The sequence below is a fragment of the Pocillopora verrucosa genome, chromosome 4 (assembly GCF_036669915.1).
Source record: "Pocillopora verrucosa isolate sample1 chromosome 4, ASM3666991v2, whole genome shotgun sequence".
NCBI lineage: Eukaryota > Metazoa > Cnidaria > Anthozoa > Scleractinia > Pocilloporidae > Pocillopora > Pocillopora verrucosa.
The window spans coordinates 15,854,340-15,878,654 of record NC_089315.1 but is presented as its reverse complement, the minus strand read 5'-3'; the positions used below and the strand labels follow the sequence as shown (position 1 = coordinate 15,878,654).

The 24,315-nt window shown below is 35.9% G+C and overlaps 2 protein-coding genes across 2 annotated transcripts; one reads left to right on the top strand and one right to left on the bottom strand.

Annotated features, from left to right (window-relative positions):
- The first annotated feature begins 419 nt into the window (after positions 1-419).
- On the top strand, positions 420-5,534 carry LOC131795664 (transmembrane protein 223). Its single transcript, XM_059113262.2, has 5 exons — positions 420-539; positions 1,129-1,404; positions 1,800-1,879; positions 2,083-2,204; positions 4,399-5,534. Exons 1-5 carry the CDS (start codon positions 462-464, stop codon positions 4,518-4,520), a joined length of 678 nt encoding a protein of 225 aa, XP_058969245.1. The 5' UTR covers positions 420-461; the 3' UTR covers positions 4,521-5,534.
- LOC131795768 (Na(+)/H(+) exchanger beta) lies at positions 5,514-24,263 on the bottom strand. The gene is made up of 27 exons (XM_059113384.2): positions 23,889-24,263; positions 23,692-23,737; positions 22,173-22,214; positions 21,391-21,459; positions 20,965-21,046; positions 20,680-20,707; positions 20,471-20,571; positions 20,292-20,367; positions 19,913-19,983; positions 19,407-19,518; positions 18,826-18,907; positions 17,946-18,041; positions 17,641-17,762; positions 16,002-16,078; positions 15,345-15,473; positions 15,061-15,150; positions 14,637-14,702; positions 13,838-13,950; positions 13,138-13,194; positions 12,518-12,574; positions 11,639-11,680; positions 10,960-11,018; positions 10,270-10,349; positions 10,097-10,167; positions 8,857-9,022; positions 8,588-8,718; positions 5,514-7,798 (listed from the first exon to the last, which is right to left on the bottom strand). The coding sequence occupies exons 1-27, from the start codon at positions 24,127-24,129 to the stop codon at positions 7,615-7,617; spliced, it is 2,490 nt and encodes an 829-aa protein (XP_058969367.2). The 5' UTR covers positions 24,130-24,263; the 3' UTR covers positions 5,514-7,614.
- Positions 24,264-24,315: the final 52 nt, after the last annotated feature.

The following is a 24,315-nucleotide window of genomic DNA, read 5'->3' as shown; positions in this document are numbered from 1 at the left end:
AGCGATATATTTCTACTCCTCACAAACGATTGGTGGCAATACCGGTGATTGACATTGTTATGATTGCTGTATTTTAAAAGTGACATAAGCAATAAAGGTTTAAAATTACCGATTGATGCTTAAAAATACGATTGATCTTTTTTTCTCTATCGATCTGCCCATGCCTCAGAACACCAGTGATTTATATTTAGAGCTTTACAACGACGTTTGGTGCAACAACACAAACGATTGGGGTTCAGCACTAACGATTGACCATTTTATACCGGTTACTAAATTTATTTACAATAAAGATATTTTGCTTGCACTAACGACTGATTTTGATCTTAGGATTCATACTTTTGGCGCGCACAAATATCTCCCGCACAGTCGGAGTGTCCAACATTTTCGTCATCGGTCGGACAATTTAGTGTGGAGACTGGCACTAGATAACTCTCAAAATGGCGGACAGCTGAGCAATCCCAATGTTTCTCTTCTCTATCTCCTTTCTTCAAAGAAAGGCACCGTCAGTCTCAATCTTACACTACGTAAGGTGCTTAAAGGTATGCACTTTACTTCTCTCTATTTCTTTGGTTTATAGGTGTTTTATTGAGATATACTTTGAAATAGCACCTTCTAACGGATAACTGCGTTATTTATCATCAATTGCCTTTACTTGTTTGCGGGAAAGCTCCTACAACCAAAGCTAACTAATTAGACAATATAAGAGTATTTATGTATATTTGTAAATTTATGACGTTTTGAGAAGAAGTTGTATGTTGATCAGTTATAACAGTAGTGACGGGTGAAAGCTTATGTCAGGCAGTTCTAATATAAGCTCAACTGAATTTGTCTACAAGGAAGCAACAAACTATTCAAAGCCAGTTTTTTTTAACCTGCTCTGAAAATGCACATGTGTAAATCAAATGATAAACACAATACCTTTCAGTGGATATTTAAGAAAACAGCTAAAATAAAAGCAAAAATTTAAACTAAACTAAGTGTTTCGTAATCTATATTGGTTAAGTTTCAAAGGAAAATCTTTGTGTATAGCTGTAATAGAAGCATTCTGGTTTAGATGTGATTTTCATATACTCACAATCATTAATTTTATTTTGGTTTATTGTGTTATCAATTTTGCACTGTCTTCAGAACCTAAGGGAAGTAAGGCTGTCATCATATGCCAAGAAGAAGGAAACAGATATAAAAGATGTGACGCTCTATTACTACAATCGTCAGAAATTTTTCCGTCTGGTTGGCTTTGCTTGTGCCAGCCAGTTTATCTTTTGGTCATGGATGGCATATTTCAATTTAAGCCAAGTAAAATTGGCCGACCTTGTAAATCTTAAAAGGAACAGAAGCCAGGATGAGATTCTTGATGTTACTTCAAAATCAAAAGGTTCATGGAAAATTGTCAGATTTATGGAGGTCAGTTATAACTATCCACAGAGTTACTCTCTTGTTGAAATGGTTGGGATGCTTGTTGAAATAATCATTAGTGTGGAGGGAGGGAATTTTGAAAGAGAAGTGTCTCACATGCTTGCCTAAGAATAAAACACAATGAAATGATGAGGAATGAAACACAGCTCTCTCCTTTCAATCTAGAGTCCAGATAGCTAATCACTGCATCTTCCTTTCATGTTAGGACATATAACAAACATATTAACCACTTGCACCCTCATATCAGTATGCATATTCTCCATACTGCTTCTTTAACATTTCCTATGGCACTGACAAGGAGAATTTATTCCACTATCAGGAGAAATTAGTGTTAATTACATTATAAGGATTGAAGTCATGCTTTGTCTGTTGACAATCTCTAGGACAATCCTGCATTATTGGCTGGTATTGCTGTGGTTATGGGACTGTTTTTCACCACATCTGGGTTTCTTTATAGTTTCAGGTATTAATTTAATGTGTGCATTTGACATGTTTGAAAGGTCATTAAATATTTTAAACCATTCTTGATATTACAAATATTGTGAACTTTTTCAGTTTGAAAAATCATGATTTCTGCTACAAAGTGATCAAAATCAGAGAATCATGACTTATTCTATATTTTGTATTGTTTTGATTTTCATATACAAATGTATGGCACAATCACAGGAGTATAAATCGGCTGGTCCTTCAAGGAAACAATTTAAGGGTGGTAACACACACCCCTTTGGGAGGTACACGGTCATTTACAGTGCCAATTTCTGATGTGTCCTGTGGAAGTTCCAGAACAGGTAACCTATCATATTAAGAGATTGATCAGTTGCAAGATCCAGGGGTACAAATGCGTAACATTAGGGAAAAACTAGCAACTTCATAAAATTACCAAAAAATCATCAAAACATAGATTATTCATAAACTTTTATTGTAAGAACTACTTTTTGAGAAAATATTTGATGTTATCTGTTAAATTATCCTCATTACTTAATACCCATCCTTGAACTAAAAGCTGGTGTGGTGATGTTGACTTCCGGTTTCGGTTGCGCAAATGATGACTCTTTTCTATTCTGACGAAGTTTTCGAACCCTTTCTCGAGTTTGCTGTCGCTTTTTCTCTTCCCTCTCTTTTTCTCTTTGCTTCAAAACCTTCTTCTTGGTAGCTGATGCAGCATTCCGCTCACGGTTGGCTCTTTTGTCATCAGCCTTTTGTGCAGATGTGCGTGTTTTCACTGCGGCGACTGTCGCGTTTTTTTTCTTGCTTCGAAGCAAGCGCATTCTTTCTCTTGCTTTTTGTGCAAGAACTTCTTTGTTTCTTTCATAGTATTCCCTTTGTTGTTTAAGCTTTTTTTCTTCTTTTTCTTTTCTCCATTGATCAGCAGAATATTTTTTGTTTTCCATTGAATATTTCGCAAGCGAAGCGTGTAAATTCTCGACGGAAGAAGTCACGCTAGGGAAGTCACGTTCTCTAGTAATTTCCAGTCTCAAACGATCGTTTGTTCATGGGTGTATATCAATTAATTGTTGTATACCCCCTCTAGATGTAATGTACAAGGTTGTTGTAAGCGAGGAAGAAGCGAAGTTTAGATGCGAAGATTTCTAAAACTGCCACTATTTTGCGCGTGTAAACTGATACACCAATGCAAACAATACTGTTCCAAGATCGAATATGTTCGCGATTCAAAAAAGACATAAATTTAGATGTTAAATTGAGTTAGATTCGTGAACATTTGGTACCGATAGAAAGTTTAGAATTTGAGAATGACAGATCTGCTAGTTGAAGAGCAATTTCATTTTAAGCGCGGCTATCACAGACCTTATTTGAGATGAGGATAAATAATTTTAAGGTAAATTTTCTATGCATTTTATGTGTTCGCGATTCAGACTTTTTGGATTTTTTACGCTGTCTTTGAATTAAATGGAATAAAAATTTGTATACAGAAAATAAATCATCTGAGAATTATTGTATGTATTTTTTTAAACTGATTTGAGCTTTTTTTGCGACAAAATCTTGGTGACTATGAAGTATAGTACAATATTGTATAAACAGCGTTACATGTTCGGTCGCCGAGAAAATTGTTTCGTAGCGCGAATATTACAATTCAGTGTTCCAATTTTAACTATTTTATTGAAAAGTCTATGTTTCTAGTGTATTTCTAAGTCAAAATTATTTTGAAATTTTAAATTTTTAAGTAAGAAATTTTTGAATATGTTTGATGCTTTGTCAGATTATGTTACGCGTTACATAAGAATTCGCCTCACTTTTCTGAATACTAAAATCCATAAAAAAATAAATTCTTCCTCTATTACCACGATTTTTGGTTTAATACAAAGAGGTTAACTATATCTAACAGGATATATAAGTTTTAAAGTGTTTTGTTTGAAATATATATTTTTTTGCTCAATATGGTTTTCGTAAACATGCTTTGCCACCCTGGATCGTGCTACTGATCATTAGCCTCATAAATTTGATTCTCAGGTCATTCATGAATAAGATTGCAGATATACCATATGACTTGTGAAGAAGTGTTCCCCCTCTCTTTGCTTGGAATCCCCTTTTTTCAGTGTGCTTATGGCTTAGAGTGTTCATACAGTAAGGGCTGATTTTTTTTTTCTTTAATATGTTTGACTCCTCTGGTGATTAAATGAGAAAGTGGAACTGCTCATAGTCCACTTGGGAAGTAATCAATCCGATCATTGAGCAGTTTTCAGCTGAATGTTGAAAGTAATTCCATAATTGCCCTTGCTAGGTTTTCTTTACTTTTCTGGCAAAGTGCAAGGTGGCGCAAAGTCCGAGTCAGGTGTAAGGGGAGGAGCACAAAAAAATAAGTATTCTTTTTGTGCTTTGCACTCGCCTTGCACTTGCCTTGCGCTTGTCTCCTTTTGCCTTTAAAAGGCAAAAAGGTTTTGCCTCTTCTGCAGGCTAACTTGGATCTCCCTTTTAGACTCTTGTGGTCAACAAATTTCTCATGCTTGGTTCTTTTCTTTTTAGGGACAAAGGCTCATGTGTCACTGAAGATAAAAGGGCATCGTTTCTTTTTCCTTATGGACAAAGATGGAGACTTCCTTCAACCTACTCTTTTTGACAGGACTGTTGGATTGAAGAGATTCTAATTGCTGGGTCTTGTTGCCTATAAATGTGGACAAATGGTGAATTCCCAATGTACAATGCACTTTGTTGGTCACTATTGAGGAATCATGTGCTTGTGCTTGTCTGGTTCTGTGAGATTTCTTGTTAAAGAACTGAACTGTCATGAAAATTACAGGAGATTGCAGCAGAACAGTAGATCTAAGAAAACTGGTGAAATGTTCAATATCAATTAAATTTGTTTTCCATACTGGGGCAAGGCTAATATGATATGAATTTATTTTCCCACGAGTCACAAATCAAGAGGGAATCCTTGAAAAGGTATAAAGTGGTTATATTTAACCTTTGCCATTAAAATAAGAATGATTTTCAGTTACTCATCTTGTCAAAGGCTGCTGTATGCACTAGGAGATTACTGGCTTCTTCTTAGGAGTGCAAATTTTTTTAAACATGTGCCACTGTTGTGCACAGTCTGACCCTTAATGTGTTCATGATTCCAGCAAGCTTTTTGCTTATAAGACCAAATCTATCTATCCACAAACCCATCATTTTTTCCTGTTACCATTTTTCCTTTCTTTAGAGAAATGTATTATTGGAGGAATGCTACTTTTCAAGGAATGTCTTCCTATTTTAAAAAGACAGTGGTTAGGCCACTTAGCCTGCAGTGATTACATAGTCTAACTTACGTACTTTGAATAACTATGTGTAAGTTTAAAAACAAGGGAACATAATTTCTAGACTACGGGCACTCTCCCTTCCCAAGCATAAGCCATTGCAAAAGTCCATAGAAATGGGAAAAAAAAACCATTGCGATCACTCAACTCTTACTGTAATGCTGGTTATTCTTGGCTATGTCTTTGTGTTGTACCAGTAGACTGGGTGATCAAAATTTACATAACCCATGGTGTTCTGGTGGATATTTTTGCAAAAGAGAAAAGTGTTTTACATGCATTTCATTTAGTTCTTTTCACTTGGCAAATGCCAAAATGGATACAGAACAGACAAAACGAACAAATAAATATCCAAAAATAGGTTTATTTTCTTAAAAACTACAAAATTTATTGATTAATTAATCATTCTAGTAATTTACAGCCAGTAAGTTAAAAAGATGAAGATCATTCTCTACTTTCATTGCAAACAGCTATTAGCTTAAAGTAAACAATTGTGCATGTCTTCTTCTTGCAATTGTCTCATTTTACCACCTCAATGTGGCATTTCCACAATTTCAATATTTAATTTAACTCTAAATAATTGCCTGGCATTTCCACATGTTAATAAATAGCTAAATCTTATTTAAAAACATTACCACATCTTACTACATCTAACTACGTCTAATTACAACAACTACTTACTAAAAACCTGCTAATTTTTACCATTAAATAGCATTAAACCTGTATTTTCACCAACTATTTGCCTGGTTTTTAAATATTAAGTAGCATGCAACTGCAATTTTAAGATTATTTCCTTTAAAACAGTTTAATACTGATGGGTATCTTCAGGTTACCCATCAATTTATGGGGGTTGCCCCCTTCTCAGTTTTACCCAATTCTCCTAACAAATTCATATTTAAGGTGAAATTCAATGAACAGTAACAGTCTATGAAAGAACTGGTTGAATTTCAAACTTTGATTACTAGCTTAGTTAATATTTCAAAAACATTTACAGGTAATGAAATTCAAACACAGCTCTAAATTGCAAACCACCAATCAAAAATTGAGTGGTTTTAAGTTTACACTGTTTTGCAAAATGGATCAGTGGGACTTCATGAGAGACTCAGAAATGGTCAAAAACTTTTTTTGGTTCTGACAAGTCAACTGTATACCAACCAATCATGTTAACCCTTTAACTCCCAAGATCTGACTGTCAATTCTCACCTCTAGCTGCTAAACATTTTCTTGTAAATAAGTTATGAGAATTAAGTGTTTGATCAGGATAAAGACTTCTACCTGATATGTTTGAGTATTCTCATTACTTATTTGCCAGATTATGTATGAATATGATAGGGAGAAGTTTCATGTTAATCACTTCTGGAAGTTAAAGGGTTAAAGTTCAGGCCATGAGAAAAAAAAAATCCTCAAAACCACAAATTATGGTTGGTGTTGCAGTTTAGTTTTCTCACCACTGATTGGCTCTTTCCTTATTCATCATTTCTACAATAACAATCCTTAAATATTATGATGATCACCATTTTTGGGTTTTAAAGTACTGTAGTTCATACTAATGTGCCTGATTGGTTCATTTTGATGTGACCCTTCCATGTGTGATCCAATTTGCAAAGCAATCAAGACTTGACTAGGTTCAAATTCTCAGTGAGTAACATCCCTAATGTTCCACTTCAATAACTTATCATGCAAAGCCAATAAAGTCTACTTTGGTGTATTTTTTTATGCATATACATGAGTAAAACTTGAGTCAAATATCTGGCAAAATTTAAATGATAAGCAAATTAAACTGCTAAGGACAACTAAAGGTCACATTGTGAAAACTTTTCTTTTCTTTACAAGAATTATCAAGACAAAATTTTAAAAAATAACAAAAAGAATTCTTATGCTTTTATATCCTTTGCATTTCTGTCAACTTTACTACAAAAAATAAGACTTCTTGACTTCCAAAACAAATGTAATTCAATTCCTATATGTCTTGTCTACATAAGACCAATATTGAACAAAAACAGCAAAACTCAAAGTTTTTAGAAGTGGACGTTAGACTAGATAATTATTTTCCAATACAAAAAATTAACAGGAAAACTGAGTTTTGTCAGCTGCAATGTGTACAGTTTAGCGAACATTTTTGTTTTTCTTCGTCGTCTTTGATCAGGGCAGTAACATGCGTGGTTTAGCGTATTTTTTCACAGGTTTGTTAGCACGAATAGGTTTGCTGAAATTTTGTCATTTCCCATGCCTTTCAACTTGCTAGATCAGACAGCACATGCTTTTCGATAAATAAAGAGAATCGTTCGGTAACGTGAAACGTTACGCGAGACGTTATTACCAGTTGTCACACTTTCTATACCTTCGTTACTTGTCATAAGTAAGCGCATAAATACTTATTTCATTTTCTTTTACTTTTACCTTAAAGGAAAGATTCTACATTAAACCTACAATAAACCAAATTCCGTCGTTACATTTTGCTTTCAGCAATCTTTTCTTCTCCTTCGTCATTATCTACTTGCACCACAAACGAATCCAAGGGAACACTACCAAGCTCTGTCGGTGAATCTTCGGTGGGTTTACTGTCGTCGTTTTCTTTGGCATCTTCATTATTTTCATTCTTAAGGAGTGGTTCGCCAGGAACTGCGTCTTTGCTAATAAAAAATAAAAGAGCATGCATTTCACACATCAGCAAATCGTTTGCAATGGAAATGCAAGGCACATTTTTGTGGAAACTGCAGGTCTTAGACAGCGTAAAAGCGCGCAAGAAAATTAGAGAAGTTTGTGACGTTAATCACGATGTATGGCCTTGTTTTGATGATATTAATATTTTAAAACCAGATTGTAAAGCGCTAGCTATTTTACATTTATGTGGCTAGTACATTGGGATAATTTTGTGCTTCATCAAGATCACACAGTCCAAGTGAATACCTTTGCGTACGCCATCATCTGTTTTATGGCACTGCATTGATATTGTAACAGTTACTACTCCTTGAAGTGGCTCTATTTGATTTATTTATGTTGAGATCAAGAACCGCATTTGGAAGTTATCAGATGCAATTTGTTGCTCCTTCCTACCCATTTATAATCTATCCTGATAAGTAGGGCCGACGTTTTTCACCCAACTGTAATCTGTCTCCAACTTTGCACATTCGTGCCACTGATTGGCTTTAAGTTTTGCATTTTTTCAGACTTCTTTAGTTTCAAGTTGTTTAATATTGTGATCTTTTAGTTTTGCGAACCGTTATTTCGGATGTCACGAAAAAATTAGGAGGAGCGTTGTGTGACATTCCAAAGAAAGGCTGTGTACGAGACTAGGTCTTGGATGAATGGATTTAAATTGGAAAACCGAACTCATATATACTGGCTACCACTGAATCTCGGAAACAAGGGATACAGAAGCCTTTGCTACTGGTTACACTGACTTTTGATAACACACCAACCTTTCAAAGGAAGGATATCGTCCTATTCTGCCCTTTGGCTTTGCCTCAAAAGATATACCAGGCTCTTCATCCTCGCTGCTCGAGGGAATGGGACCTACTGGATATTCAGCTGATGGAGAAGTCCGTCCGACCTGGAAGACAGAAAAGTTTACGCTTGAAATTAGCGCACGAATGGTTAGAATTAATCCATTTGCGCTACCCTAAATTTGACTGTTGTATTTTTCGTACGGGACCTGGTACGGCACATATCGCTGAGGATACAAACGTACCTCATCCTCCTCAAAGATTGCAGATAGTTGTTTCTTGGGAGGCTGTTCATGTCGCTTATGATGCTTGTGTCGTTTGTGGTGATGCCTTGGTTTATGTTTATGATGAAAGTGAATAGGTTTCGAATTCACTAAAAGCTGGTTTTGATAAGCCGTTTCCCTTGGTTTCCTGGTACCAAAGAAATAAAAAGAAAATAAAATTGAGGTAACCATCGAATAGGGTGGCTAATTGTGCATAACGTCGACTCAGAAGTAACCAGAAACGTAGTGTGGATGTATGAGAAAAGTATTCTTGAAAACGACTTGGTCTGTGACAGCGATAGTGATTAACGAAGGGATTAAAGGAAATTGTTCGTAAAAAATGATTGGTCTCTTGTGATTTTGCGGCGACGCGACATTCAAGTAACACAAAATTCATCAGAAGGGAGCTGAAGTACAAACGTTTTTGAGATGTGGACAGCGACCGGAAGTTAAAAGTTCTTATTCCTGGTCGGCCCAATTTGGTTTAGAATCCTCAAAAGACGACTTTACGGCTGATACATTAGCGTCAAAGCGAGCCAATGTTAGTTTTAGGCTTCTTCCAGTTGCCGTCCACGTCTCAGAAACGTATCTGCTTAAGTTCTCTTGTAGTAATTGTTTCGTTTCGATCCTCTGTTCCAGTAAGAAAGAGTAAATTGAAAAATCAGCTAAGGAAGATAGGTGCTCAGATGAAGAAATATTCCTTGTAGAAGGATAGAAGCTTTAAATTTTTATATTGTGCAGGTGTGCCCAAAATTAAGCTGATAAGTGTTGGAGTGGTTATGACGAGCGATGTTTTCAGTGCGGCAGAACTCTGTCGAGTTACTGTTGAGTATTGTTTTCGTTATGGGTCTTTCCACTCAATTATAAAATAATTGCCTTCACAAAGCTTTTCCATCAAGTTTGACCTTTCCAAAGGAAAAAAACTAGCCACGAACAATCGTATCCGCCACTCAGTTTTTTCAACTAAGCAGACGCATTCAAATCTTGACGCGCTCTGCGCAGTTTTCCTTTTTTCCCCTTGCCTGTGACGCTTTGCACATTCATCCGTGTTTAACAAGTGTTTCGTCCTTTAACGTGCTGGAAAACAATTGCATGTTCTTCCGTTTATTTTGTTACTGGCGTTTTACAAATGTTATGATTTTTCCCTAGGGTCTTAAGGTTAAGTCGGCAAAACCAAAAGCGTTTCAATACGATTGCCATAGTTACAAAAAGTGGTACTTACATGGGGAAAAGGTAGCGAGGAAAATCTTCGTCGTCGTCAAGTATGTTATTTCTATACATTTTCCTGTGCCTCTGTTAACGGAAAGAAATAATCACATCAGGTTGAGAAGGAAAATGAGGGGCCTAAGAAAGTGGAAAATTGAACTGATGGAAAATTTATGTAATAAAACTTACACTTCTTCTGTTTCTTTCGATGAGATTGTTTAAGCTGTGCATAGAGGTGTCGTGAATTTCAAGCTCGCCTCCACTTGGTACTGAAATATTAAAGAGTCATGAACATTAAAACCTTTGACCCCTAAAAGTGACTGGCATCTAATTTCTCCCCACAATATCACCCATGACTCACACATTAATGCTAAGAGAATAAAGGAAATGATCACCGACTAAGGAAGCTCTTGATTGTTAAACAAATTCTCGTTGCCAGCACCATAGGAAACGTAAAGAGAACAGTATGGAGAATATGCATGCTGATGTTAAGGTGCAAAGTGTTAATTGGGCGAAAAGTTTATTCCAGATTCTATTTTGAGACAAAGCTGTTTGATTCTTATATGTGCTGACGCGTTTCTGTCTTGTGACAGAACTTTTATGTGTCCATGAACAACTTTGATTTCAAGCATTACTGGAATATGCCAAATTCATAATAAACGTTTTTCAAACGCTAGAATGAACAACTACAATCCTGAAGAGTAAGGGGCAATTTTTGAGTGAGTACTGAAAACAGTGTCGTTTAATACTGCATCAATTAGTTTTACCCTCTTGCATATTGTATTTATTATTTAATTTTTTTTCATTAGGTCTCTGCTTTAGACTTACGAATCATACGTTTTGGGTTTAAGGCTTAAATATACATATACACTACAGTACCTCCTGACGCTCGCCAATCTACTTGAATAGCATCAGGAACACGAACATCTTCTCCCGCCCTGTAGAAGAAACGGCAAGGTGTTAAAATTTAAAAGCAAAAGTTTTTATCTTCAGCATAGTCAAAATTAAACGTCGTACAATAGAAAAGTACTACCATTAAGGGGGTTGCACAATAGATGCCTGTTTTCAAGCCACCTTCAAGAACCAGAAAATTTGAGAGTATCTGTAAAACGACCAAATAAGTCAATCCCTAAGGTTACGTACATGTGCACAGGTGACACGAAAGGTCGACATCGCGAGACAACAGCAAATAACAAGGATTCGAGAGAATTCGCCCCAAAGGCTCCAAAAGAGACTTGAGTATAGAAAAAGGGTTTAACCCCCTAACTCCCAAGATCTGATTGTTAATTCTCCCCTCTAGCTGCTACACATTTCCTTGTAAATAGGTTATAAGAATTTGGTGTTAGATCAAGATAACAACTTCTACCTGATACGTTTGAGTATTCTCATTACCTATTTGCTGGATAGTGAATGGATATCGTAGGGGAAGTTACTTCTTAATCACTTCTGGGAGTTTAAGGGTTAATGTTGAAGGTTATCTTAAGAGACTGGAACCTCTGATAGAATTTTGAAAGATCTAAAGTTACTACCAAAGTATCGTACACTAGTTTTTTTTTACCTTAGCATGGGTTTATTTTCATCTTCATTCTCATCGGAATCACTAAGAGAAAAACATACAAGATGAATTAAATCATTTACAAACGAAGACCACTGTAAAATTTATGTTTAATGATAGTTAAGGTGTAAGGGTTAGTTTCTACATGATTTCCTTCATTGTCCCAATCAACTCAGTTTGGAAAAGATCGGAATGATACAGGCCATCGTATGAAACAGGGCCTCGGTACCAACTCAGTTCTAATTGGACGATAGACGTCGCCCTATTGTTTGAGTAGTTAGTGATGATTTAGCCTGGTTCCCATACGATTAACTTTAACCCTTTGTACATTAAGGGTGACCAGCATCTAATTTCTCCTCACAATATCTTCCTTAAATCACACATCAAGGTCACGAGAATACAGGAAATGATCAGCAACCAAAGAAGCTCTTGATTGTGAAACAAACTCTCTTTGTTAGCACCTTACGAAATGTATGGGTGACAGTATGGAGAATATGCATACTGATGTTAGGGTGTTAAGGGTTAAAGCGATTTAAACTCAATCGATCACTTTGAGCATATATAAGTTAATAGCTGCATTTGACCGAATAACTCCTCTTTGAATATGGCTGAACACAGGTTTTAAACGAAGTTACTTTGTCATGCCACGTTGAACGTGTAAAGAAAAAGGTATCTGATTCAGCAAAAATAATGTGATCATTATGGCTTCAAAATTTCCGAAACAAGGTCAAACTCAGACGGAGTGGTAATTTGATGCAGAATTTTGTTTATTATCGTGACTTTATAATGAGTGATCCAGGGGTGATATTGTAAGGAGAAATTAGATGCTAGTCACTCTTACGGGTCAATGGGGCAAAGTGCACTGTTGACAACGCCACTTACTTTGCACAGATGGCTGACGCTTCAAACGCACTCTTTGCCAACAGCTCAATTGGGATACTGCAAGATTAATAGATAAGCATTTTAACTACCGCCGAAGGAGGGAGTATCCCATATGTAACAGACAGGAATGTTCATCATCCTCAGAAAGGTTGAATTTAAGCCTGTTAGTATGACTCGAACTGTAATTGACTCCTACAGGACATAATAAAAAGTTAAAGCTCTCCCCACCCCCGACGGAGCTTCTTCGTCTTCACATCGGTTTGGCTGGTGTGAGGGGAAAATAAATGAAGAAAGGGAATCTAAAAGAAACTGTGGTGGGAAATCTAAAAGAAACTGTGGTGATACGTTGGCGGGAGAGTATAACAGGGTAATTTAGTGTTATCAACTGAGTTGAAAACGTAAATTGGCCACCGTTAAGAGTTTTAAGGCTGACGTTTCGAGCGTTAGCCCTTCGTCAGAGCGATTAACGAAGGGCTAACGCTCGAAACGTCAGGCTTTAAACTCTTTACGGTGGTCAATTTACGTTTTCAACTCAGTTGATAACACTGAATTACCCTAAAGGAAAGATAGCCAAGAATAATGAGACTGGAAAACGCTAATGTTCGCGAGATAATCCTTACTTTGAGGGATGTATGGCTGATCCGCTCCCTTCTCTCTCTAAGCGTGTCAAGGCATCTCTGAAAGATCATACATAGGAGAAAGTTTGAAGTTATTTCCCGATTCACAATTCACCCCTGTAAAAAGTTATAGCTCATCAGCTCTACGGCTCTTCCGTTGATACCATTACAAAAACTCCAAGATTCGTTGAGCAAACTTAACTGAATTTCGGTTTTCTTTCGGTACGCTTCCGAGTAATCTAGTATTTCAATGTTCATCAACTACCAAGACTTTACCGATCTGTACCAACCCCACTAAACAACCTCAGCTTCACCAAACTACACCAATCACATTAACTCTTTCCACGCTAACATTAATAGTCAAATTCAGCACACTATTCTCTTCGCTCTTCCCAAAGTATTGACAAAGAAGATTTGTTTGACAATCAGGAGCTTCTCAAATTTATTATCATTTCCTTCATTCTAGGGACCTTTACATTTGATTCAACGCTAAAACTGTAAGGAGTGATTGGAAGCCAAACACTCTTAAGAATGAAAAGGTCAAACAACACCAACTATATAGAACTCTACCATACTCTGCTCTTAAGCTGTCTACATTGTAGTCTATATTCGTCACGGTAATCATGGAACTAATAACCCATAGCACCTTGATATCACAGTTAATGTCGTCAACTAAAAACAAAATATATTTGATCTGCCTTACTTATAAGCCAGTCTTCTGTACGCCAGCAAAATGTCTTCATCTTGGACAAACCGATCACCGTCACGTATTAACCACCTTCTCAGATAATGTGTGTGTACATACTCAAACATTTCCTGCAAAACAAAAACCATCATGAGAATAAATGGTTCCATTGCAAATGTGATTTAAAGAAACGCGTGCTTTGATCGGTCGAGGTTTAAACTGTATTTTTCCCCATTCAACTTCAGCCCCCTTTCCGAGTAATTATGATACTACAAAACACATTTTTAAAATTATCTTTAGAAAACAACCCCTTTTTCTTCAGGCTAAAGAAACTGGAAAGGTGCAATTAGAGATCTTCCATGGCTACTGGTCATATCAAAAATTATCAAGTTATCAATTTGTCAAGTTTAATTTACTAAGGAACGAAGGATGAGGAAATATCAGTTGTAAACTGTTAATTATGAAAACGTCAGAGAAATCACAAAACTACATCAGTAAATGAGTTGGGGCACTTTTTGATTGAGTATCATAACACCAAAGAAATCACAACGGCCATTTAGGGAAAAGGAAAATGTTTTCAAAAGCCAACGGGAGTTCAAAGTAAAAACAAAGAAACTGCCTAAAGCGCGGGAAAACGCGGGCGACCAAGTCGCAATTGGTTTAAGTTTTCCATTTGATTGGTTGCCGGAGAGAGTGGCACGAGTATTCTGGACCAATCACTGAGCGAAGTACAGCAATATCAATGAAATTTCGGATTACTTGGGACACTCAATTGAATACTGTTCTAGTACACAAATCTCAAACTGAAAACTCTTACCCAGTAATACCCATGACCATGATGGCCACTTATTTCTTCAATTCCAGCCACAAGGTGGTCTAAAAACTATAGAAAGGGATGAAAACGTGTTAAATGTTTTGAGACAACTTCAACTTTATGCATGGGAACTTCGTTAGTCGTTGGGTTCTTTACACAACATCCCAGTCTTTCTCTTCAATTACGAGTATAAACAGAGACCAGTGAATCATTACAATAAACTTGTGGGGTAACTAACATTCACCCAGTATTTCAAACAGAAGTATTGCATGAACACTCCTAATTAATTGCTGGATTCTTGTTTTAGAGAACAGAAATAAGGAATCCGGTGTAGTTACTAAGCGAGACGACAATAAGGCACGAGCCACATACAATTACACGACTGGTTTGCAACTTTTGTACGACGCGACCAGATTAGGAAAATTACCTTTTCATTGAGCTCTACACACATAGTAAGCTGTTCCTTTCCCCTCAGTTTCACATGAAGAATCCGCACAAGAGGTTTGATTGTCATACCCTAAAACAATAAGAAATAATAATGTATAATACTAATATCCGTTACTTCCATTTGACTTTTATCAGAGTGCAGCTGTGCCTTTTAAAAAGATTGAAGAGCAATGCTACGGAATTGAGCGTAGAAGAGCGAGAGTTTCGCCCTGGTGTTCGTTTGCAACTTGAGAAAATTTGCCAACCACCATATGGCTCATTTACCTGGAAGAAAACTGTGAAAAGGACGATAACAATTGTGGTCGTGACAAACATGTTCTTCTGTGGAAAATGATGTTCGTCCAGTAAAACTGCCAAGGAAAATGACACAGCACCTCTGATACCACCATAGCTCTAAAAACAAAGACAAAAGGAGCAATTTTTAGTGGGGAATCCCAAAACACAATTGGAATCCATGTCTATAAAGTCTAATAACCCGCGTTGTTCAAAGCTGGCTTAAGATAACCAGGGTTAGCGTGAAATCTGGTGTCAGATCTGAAAGCTTTAAAAGTAAGATCAGTTAAGTTCTTCATTCCTCCAATTTTATGATTGGATGCTCTAAAAAGAACAGAAAAAATTATCCCAAAAAGGCTTTTGAACAAAGGAAAAAAAAATGAAATAAATTTATCCCTGGGTTAGCACTAACCTGCCTTTGAAAAACTGGACCCAGGTTCTCATATTTTGGTACTTACAGGTACATTTGTGTAAGGTTTACATCAAATGTTTATCAACACTAGTTTTGAATTAACGAGTACAGTTAGAGGTTTTGATTGAGTGATTCATTGTATTAATATATTTCCAACAATGGATAGGGGTGTAGAGAGCAAATTTGTACTGCTCATGTAGTTAGCCATAGCAGATAACAATAAAATTGATAATTACCATAATAAATTGGTCTACAGCACTAAGTTTATTAAGTCGACCAAATCTATTAGCAAGGAATGTGAGGATGACCACCCCTGAAATAAATAAAAAAACGAACAGTTACACTTGACCCTCAAACACGTTGCTTGATGAAGACTCGCAAGATAGCAGTCAAAATGTCATCATCAATACATTAGATACCCTGACTCTATTTGGAGACAAACAACTTAACATTACATACATATACAAAACCATGAAGAACAACAACAGTCGAACTTTTAGAATTTTAGTAATTCTTCTAGACTTGCAGTATCATGTTTTGTTCTTTAACATATCAGGATTATGTGTATTTACAAGTACAGTCTACTATACACTAGCCTGATTATAGAGTAGTTCAACCCTTTACACCCTAACTTCAGTATGTATACTCTCCATAGTGTTTTCTATACATTTCCTTAGGTGCTGATAAGGAGAATTTGTTTGACAATCGAGTCAGTTTCTATAGTTGGTGATCATCTCCTCTATTCTTGTGACCTTCATGTTTGATTCAGGGGTAATAATGTAAGGAGAAATTAGATGTTAGTCACTCTTAGGGGTCAAAGGGTTAAAGTTCCATGCTTCCTCTCTAAGACTTTTCAAAGTGAGACATGGTTTGATGCCACTCTGGTCTACAGATTTAGTGAATGTAACCAAAGAAGTTACAATTCGTACACCCAACATTTTGACACTCCTGTCTAGTGCCTTCATCAGGGGTGATCTAAACGCTGCAACAAGAGGTCCTTTTATATGATCACTAATTAGGCATCAGGAAGCAAACTGCCATCATCACAATTTAAAGGACTGTGGGCGGAGTTAATATGCCAAGCCTTTGTTTGGGGGCTTGGCATATTAACTCCGCCCATGCTCCTTTAAATCGTGACAATGGCAGTTTGCTTCCTGACGCCTATTTACACCTCGTCAGAAAAAAAGCCACTAATTAGTGATCATATAAAAGGACCTCTTGTTGCAGCGTTTAGATCACCCCTGATGAAGGCACTAGACAGGAGTGTGGAATCGTTGGGTCTATGAATTGTAACTTCTTCAGTTACATTCATTAAATCTGTAAACCAGGGTAGCATCAAACCATGTCTGATTGTCCACCTGGTTGTCATGTGAACTTTAATATACTTTTCAAAGTCTTCGTGGCATCAAGAAAAATAAAAAGCAGTCTGTGACTGCATGTGCCTACTGCTGTATAGTAGAAGAGTACAGCAGCAAAAAAAATTTGGTGAAACATGCAGAGGGGTTATTGAACGAGAAAATGGTAACAAAAGGAGGACTTGGTTAGAACAGTTTGTACACTGGGCTGTTGACAGGCTGGGGACAGGGCAGGAAATTAATAGAATAAGTACATGTATTAAGTATGTATCAAATGTATTTTGATACAAAACTTCTCCACTTTGTACGCTATCTGTACCTAGCACAATGGATCAAGTCAAGATGAGACAAAAGAGACAATAAGAGTATCTCACAATATTCCACCATGTTTAAAACCATGAGAGGTTTGGGGAAAGGTTCACAGACTTACATGATGCTGTAACATAGTGCATACAGCCTTCCTAGAAGGAAGGCACAGTTGGCACAAAAATTATCAGTAGGAAGATAAAGTATGGCTCACCTAGGGCCCTGAAAACAAGGATAAATACCAGGGTGACAAAAACAAACTTTGTGTTCCATTCATGACCCCAGCTAACCACTTGCACTCCAAGGAACATAAAGATTAGAGTTTCACTGCTTGAACTACAAACAGATAAAAGAAAAAGAAATTATCAATAACACAATTTTGGAAGGAAATATTTGTTGGTTTGCTTGCCTAGCTGCTTTCATGTTATAAAGATGAATGAGCATGTACAAGGCTAATCAGAACTTACAGTAATTAGAACTCAGACAGCAATAAAATAGTATGAAACAAGACAAAATCACCTGAGCATCTTCAGAAAGTACTTTATTGTTGTATGGGACTTTCTTGAGATGTTAAGTTCAACATAAGGCTTCATGACAATAGCACATGTGACGATACTGTATTGAGAATAAAGCAATCAAGTTTATTAGCTATAAATTATTTTCACTAGCATTTAATGATTCAGACTTGTAACCTCAATCATTATCATTGGAGAGCATGTTGTATTTTCTTGCATGCATAACTTAAATAATGATGAACAAATTTTTTTCACAATTGAATAACCTAACAGCTTCAACAGATAATTAAAGGTATTTTGCCTGACTTGCATGTGGTTCATACTATTTCACATTTTTAATGTGATAGTTTTCTTTTAATCCTGTGTACAGCTAAGCAGTAACTGATGAAATTATTATCCAACTGCACTGAGTAAAGTACAAATAACATGTGAATAGTATAAATGTCACACAATATTTGGACAGCAGGTTATTTTGTACTGTAAAAATAACATGTTTCACCAGTTGCCTATGCACACTATGCTTCTCTATCTGCTTTGTTATTCCTGCCTGATAAGAAATGCCCATAAAACAGTTGGATAACAAATAACTTATTAGGGATTTTGTTGTGTAGTATTGATCGCTGAGTATTTTAAATGTCTGTATTTTGACTCACCCTACAGGATCATCAAAATACAGCATAGCTCTTAAAAATACTCAGCAATACTACACACCAAAATATTAAATAAGATATATATCTATTAGAGGTACTGTCAGCAATCTTTATGAAGAAATGATTAGGTAATTGGTTTCCTTAACCTCTTCTAGTTTTTATATTCATTTGGTTCTTAAAATCAGATGACGTATCACAGATAAAGACCAAGCACTAATACGTTTATTACAGTACCTCATAATTCCAGACAAGTGGAACAGTTCTGCTGTTAGGTATGAAAGGTAACTCATGACAAACACAAAGATGGGTTCAATCACTACAAAAAGAGAACCAAGAAAAAAAATCCATTCCAGCTCACCAAATCATTGTATTAATATCAATATTATCTGAAGTTTATCATCACTTTTGTGCCCATCATGCCATATATAACTTTCATCACCCATATGATCTCAGTTGTCTTATCGCAAAATAAGCTTCAATCATGAGTATGGAACTGCCACATATCTGAAGAAAAGGACTAACACAATAGGCCATTTTACAGTTATGTACTCAGTTGCCAAGCCTTTGAGTTGGAGTGCAGCTTAAGGTGACCTTGTTTTGATAGAGACCAGTTTCTAGTTAGCATGATAACAAAGTAATTTATATTTGAAAAGCAATAAGTTTTGTATCGTAACAAGGTCACCCTTAACCTCACTCCTATTCAAAGGCTTGGCAATCAAGCATGCATTGCCAAGAGTAAAATCAACTACTGGATCCCTCAGCATACGTAAATGTCAAGTCCTCCACCAAACTGATTGTACAGTGTAACAACTTACCTCTAACATGATCAGTAAACTTGGTTACAAATGCTGTGGCTAAACCCCACAGCAGTCCCAGAGTTGTCCCTCCGATACTGACCACAAAGAATGAAGCAAAACCAATAAGGATCTGAAAGAGTTGATTGGTTAATTTACTTTTAATATGAATATCTCATTTTAACAGGAACCATGATTTGAAAAAAAAAATAATGCTTGTATCAACCCTTTAAACTCCAAAAGTGACCAGCATCTAATTTCTCTTAAACACTTATACTGCTGAATCATTTCATTAAGATCATGAGAATAAAGAAAATGATTCCCAGCCTACAAAGATTTGATTGTTCAACAAATTCTCCCTGTCAGTACCAACCAGCAGAGAGAAGAGTATGGAGAATGTGGATACTGATGTTAGTGTGTAAAGGGCCATTACTCAATCAATGATAACACTAACTTGGTGAGTTGCTCCTAATTGATTGCCTTTGGAAAAAACAGTGTTCATTTACATATTTTACATGAAAATGCACCTCTTTGTAAGAGACCACATCAAATCCTGCTAAAGCCTCAAAGAGATGGTATAGAACTACAGTCACAGCATCTGAAAAAAAAAGAGAGCCAGTTGAGATGTACATTCCAGGACCAAATTATTTTATCCATAAGCTTGAGGTTAACCCTTTAACTCCCAAGACCTGATTGTTACTTCTCCCCTCTAGCTTGTAAATTAGTATCATGAATTTGGTGTTAGATCTGATAAATTTGAATATTCTTGTCACCTGTTTTCTGAATAATGCATGGATATTATGGGGAGAAGAGAATGATGAAACTCTAAAACAAGTCACATTTTAAATTCAAAAGAATTACCTTTGAAAAACAATTAAAGAAGAGACCCAGAAAAGCTCATCTTACCATTTAAAAGTGATTCACCAAACACCAAGATATAGAGCATGACATTAACATGAATTTCCTCAAACACAGCCAGCACCTAAAAAAATAATCAAAAGTCACCCTGAATAGAGCATGATTAGTTCTTAGCTAAAAATCATGACACAAGATACCAAACTTTTATTCACAGCCAGGCAACTTACAGCAACTGGATCCACTGCAGCAATCAGGGCTGCAAATGTCAATGTATGCATCAAAGTCAAGTTCATCCCATCTCTAAATGATACCCCAAACAATGACAGACCTGGTGACGAAATTTGAAAATGTGCCTATTTTAGGAATTAATATTTTTCAAGAATTGAGATGCTATGCTTTAAAAAAAGTAGTGAATGGAAAGATAAAGAATACCCACCTACAGTGAATGTATTGAAAATTGTTCCCTGTCCACAAAAAGAGAGTAAAAAGAGAAAAAAAACACTCACTCAATCATACTTTCATCAAATAAACAAATAAATCAAGTCAATATCATTATATGCAGGTCTGATAATACCTCCGAAAAATAATGATCATATATGTATATAAGAGCTACACAAACAATAAAAATATCCATTGGCAAGAAATTTACATTGGTTTGTTTGAAGTAATGTTTGATAAAGAGATTACAAAAAATGTTTTAATATCAGAATATAAAACATACCACAACAGCGTACAACAAGATTGTTCCTATATTGTTGAAAAATGCTTTGTCCTGAAGAAAATAACCAGCCTCAAGAACAATTCTGGAAACCAAAAAGTAATACAAAGAAACCATAAAATAATATAGTCATGTAAATTAGATCAAGCAAGATACACAAATTGCTTGCTAAGAGGGATCTAGAGAGGTAATCTTCTTTGCTATAGACCAAAGTCTTCTGGCTGACCTTTTCCAGCTTTTTGTCACACAACTAAAAACACAAGGGTATGATATATATAAAAAAAATGCATAGTTACAGTCATTACCTTACTTTCAAAAGTAATGTTGTTTGTGACTTTACACTGTTACTTATTCCTTTATAAAATATTGATAACCAACCCTAAAGATTTAAAAGAGGCTTTAAAATTATTTACAACACAAACAACTTACGGTGGCAGCATAAACAGAAAGAAAGTGCGTGATGAGAAGGTAGGAACTGTATCCAGAATGCCTATACCCCTGGATTAAGGCAAAAGTACAATGATACTGAGTCAGTTGTTTATTATGAAGTTTAATAAAACATCTCTGTTTTAATGACTCAACTACCAAGTACCACACCAACAGAAGAAAAGATGAAGATGTGTCTGATACAGTTCACAAGGAGAGAATTCCATACCTTCAAGTACTCTATTTTCGAATAACTCAAAAACAACTTTGGTGACTCTCTTTTTAAACATCTAATCAAAGAACATCTTAAAGCACAACTTAAATTAAGAATTGTTTGATGACTGGAACAGAAAGACCTTAACTCTTAAAGTCCCAAGATCTGATTGTTAATTCTCTCCTCTAGCTGCTACACATCTCCTTGTAAATTAGCTATGAGAATTTGGTGTTGGATTAAGATAACAACTTCCACCTGATTTTTTTGAGTATTCTCATTACCTGTGTGCATAATATTATAGAAAAAAGTTACATGTTAATCACTTCTAGGAGTTAAAGGGTTAACTTTATCACAGTTAAACCATGTTTTTTATCATCTTCTACTACCCAGTGTTTTCATGTGGATACTGGTGTAATTAGTCAGTTTAAAGGGATTAATTATATTGAAAGCTTTTGGAAATTTGAGCACAAATACCAATACATAAATCTAAATACAGAGGTACTGTGAACTGAGTGACCCTATTACATTCAAGTTATATCAACTTAATTATACATAATTCCTCATCTCTTACTTCATTATTCCTCCAATGATGATTCCAAGAACAATTACCAAACTGAAGAAAAGGAATTGATCAATAACAATGAATAAATATAATAATCATTACTTAAAAGGAAAAACTTGATCATCAGAAAATACAATAAGAGATACTTGTTCAAGGTATATAGGTGCAGATTTCTTAGTACCGATATATAAGTTGAACCAAATCATGCATAAAGTGGAAATTGCTTAGATTTCAGTGATTTTTTTTTATTTCAACAAAAAAAGTCAGATAGGTTTATCAATTAATGTTTTGAAATTAATATGGAGTTGAAAACATTTATAGTTAGTGAGCTCCTCAGTTATGAGATCCCTGGATGACTTTGCCAATAACAACATATTGCTTTGTTATCATATAAAACAAATAGAATCTAAGATGCTTTAGGCCAGTACAATTATATTAGATTATGAAAGAAATCAAATGTGGCAAGAACATTGGTGACATGCTAGCACATGTCTTGATTGCCACTTTTTGGTTATCACCAGATTTTGACGTCATCTGTGATCTACAGCTGAATAAAAAAAAAATGTAGGAAAGGTGGGCTGGGAATGAAAGTGTATAATACAGCATAAAATTTGGCATTTTGAAATATCTGCTTCATCATGTGACTATTGTTGAAACAGCCATCAAGTAGAGTCAAATTTGTGTGCAGTAGATCAAACTGCAAGCTGTCACTAATAAAGAACTGGATTATGTTAAAACAAAAAATTTCAAAACAGAAAATTGTGTCAGCAACTAAGTTGTGACAGTTATTAATACACTGAGTTTTACAAAATGAATAATGAACATCTGACCAACATGCTAGAGCTTTGGCACACAGGAAACAAGGACAATAATAGGTGATTATAAAAATCCATGTCTATGAAAAATATGTCCAATTCACACACAGCCAAAAAGGCAACCACTAAGGAATTCTTAGCTGGCTGATGTCTTTTAGCAAAATTTCACCTACATGAAGCAGCTGAAGAAGACATTATTTTTTTAAATCAATGTTTGATTTCCATATCAACCTACACATAACGTACATAACTAAGATCAACAACAGATCTAATCAAGAGAGACAAAATGGCTGGCCGGCTGTCAAATACAGGTCGATCTGCATTTTAATCAAGTACGAAGAAAAAATGCGACTACAGAATTCACGTTATCTCCAAAGGCTCCTAAAATCCACTGGATAACTTCAAGTTTTTTTTTTTTAGGTTAACTTTGATTACCCAATTTTTTGATGTATGGCTGTTCGGCTGTCAAACACAGTTCGATCTACATTTTAATCAAGGACGAAGAAAAAAAACGCGACTACAGAATTCACGGTATCTCCAAAGGCTCCTAAAGTCCATTGGATAAATTCAAGTTTTTTTAAATTAATTTTGATGACCCAATTTTTTGATGTATTGATTTTATGATGTGCAAAAAATGACAGCCTTTAAAAATATCTGCCTCTCTAACACTGAATAAAATTAAGTCGGCAGCTGTGTTAATTAATTCTACTCACCATGACTCCGGTACAATCGAAGACAGCTTGTGAGACAAATGGAAGACTATAAGAGAACATCGGTTTTTTAAATTCTGAATTTTCCCAATATGTGACTGAAATATTTAAGAAATCGATCGTCAGATTACAAGAAAAGTCACGCCACTCCCAGCGAAGCCGCTAATTACCTCAGCATTACATTTGTCGTCAACACTTACCGAGTTTGGCAAAACTTGCTATCAAAATCCACACAATGATCGTCAGTGGCCCAGCTACATATGCAAAGTCAAACTTTGCCACTTTGAGCTCCGGTATCGGATCACTGGCATGACCTGGTGTTCCGTTTTCATGTGAATTGTTGTTATGGCTAGTACTAGCTTTGTCGCCAACCGATGAGTTAACACGGAGGATTAGCACGCACACTAATAACAAAAGTGCTGCTGGATTTATGAGAGCCATCTTAACATTCAGACCTTGCCTCCTCCAGATGTCCCTCTTCCCCCTGATGTCTTTAAGCGATGAGCATTTTAATCATCGATCTTCGATAATTAAGGAAGAGTTTCTCCTGCAATTTAGCTAGTCCTTTTCGTAAGGTCAACGGCAAAAGACTGGTAACTAGTAGCAAAAGTATTTGCTTTGTGTAAA

Excerpts from the sequence above, each read along its gene's own strand:
- LOC131795664 (XM_059113262.2), top strand. The coding sequence starts at position 462 with ATGTTTCTCTTCTCTATCTCCTTTCTTCAAAGAAAGGCACCGTCAGTC. Across the intron at positions 540-1,128 it reads ACTACGTAAGGTGCTTAAAG|AACCTAAGGGAAGTAAGGCT; the intron begins GTATGCACTTTA and ends CACTGTCTTCAG. Across the intron at positions 1,880-2,082 it reads GGGTTTCTTTATAGTTTCAG|GAGTATAAATCGGCTGGTCC; the intron begins GTATTAATTTAA and ends GCACAATCACAG.
- LOC131795768 (XM_059113384.2), bottom strand. The coding sequence starts at position 24,129 with ATGGCTCTCATAAATCCAGCAGCACTTTTGTTATTAGTGTGCGTGCTA. Across the intron at positions 15,474-16,001 it reads CTGTAGACCAATTTATTATG|AGCTATGGTGGTATCAGAGG; the intron begins GTAATTATCAAT and ends CTTTGTTTTTAG. Across the intron at positions 11,019-11,638 it reads GAAAATAAACCCATGCTAAG|GGCGGGAGAAGATGTTCGTG; the intron begins GTAAAAAAAAAC and ends TTTCTTCTACAG.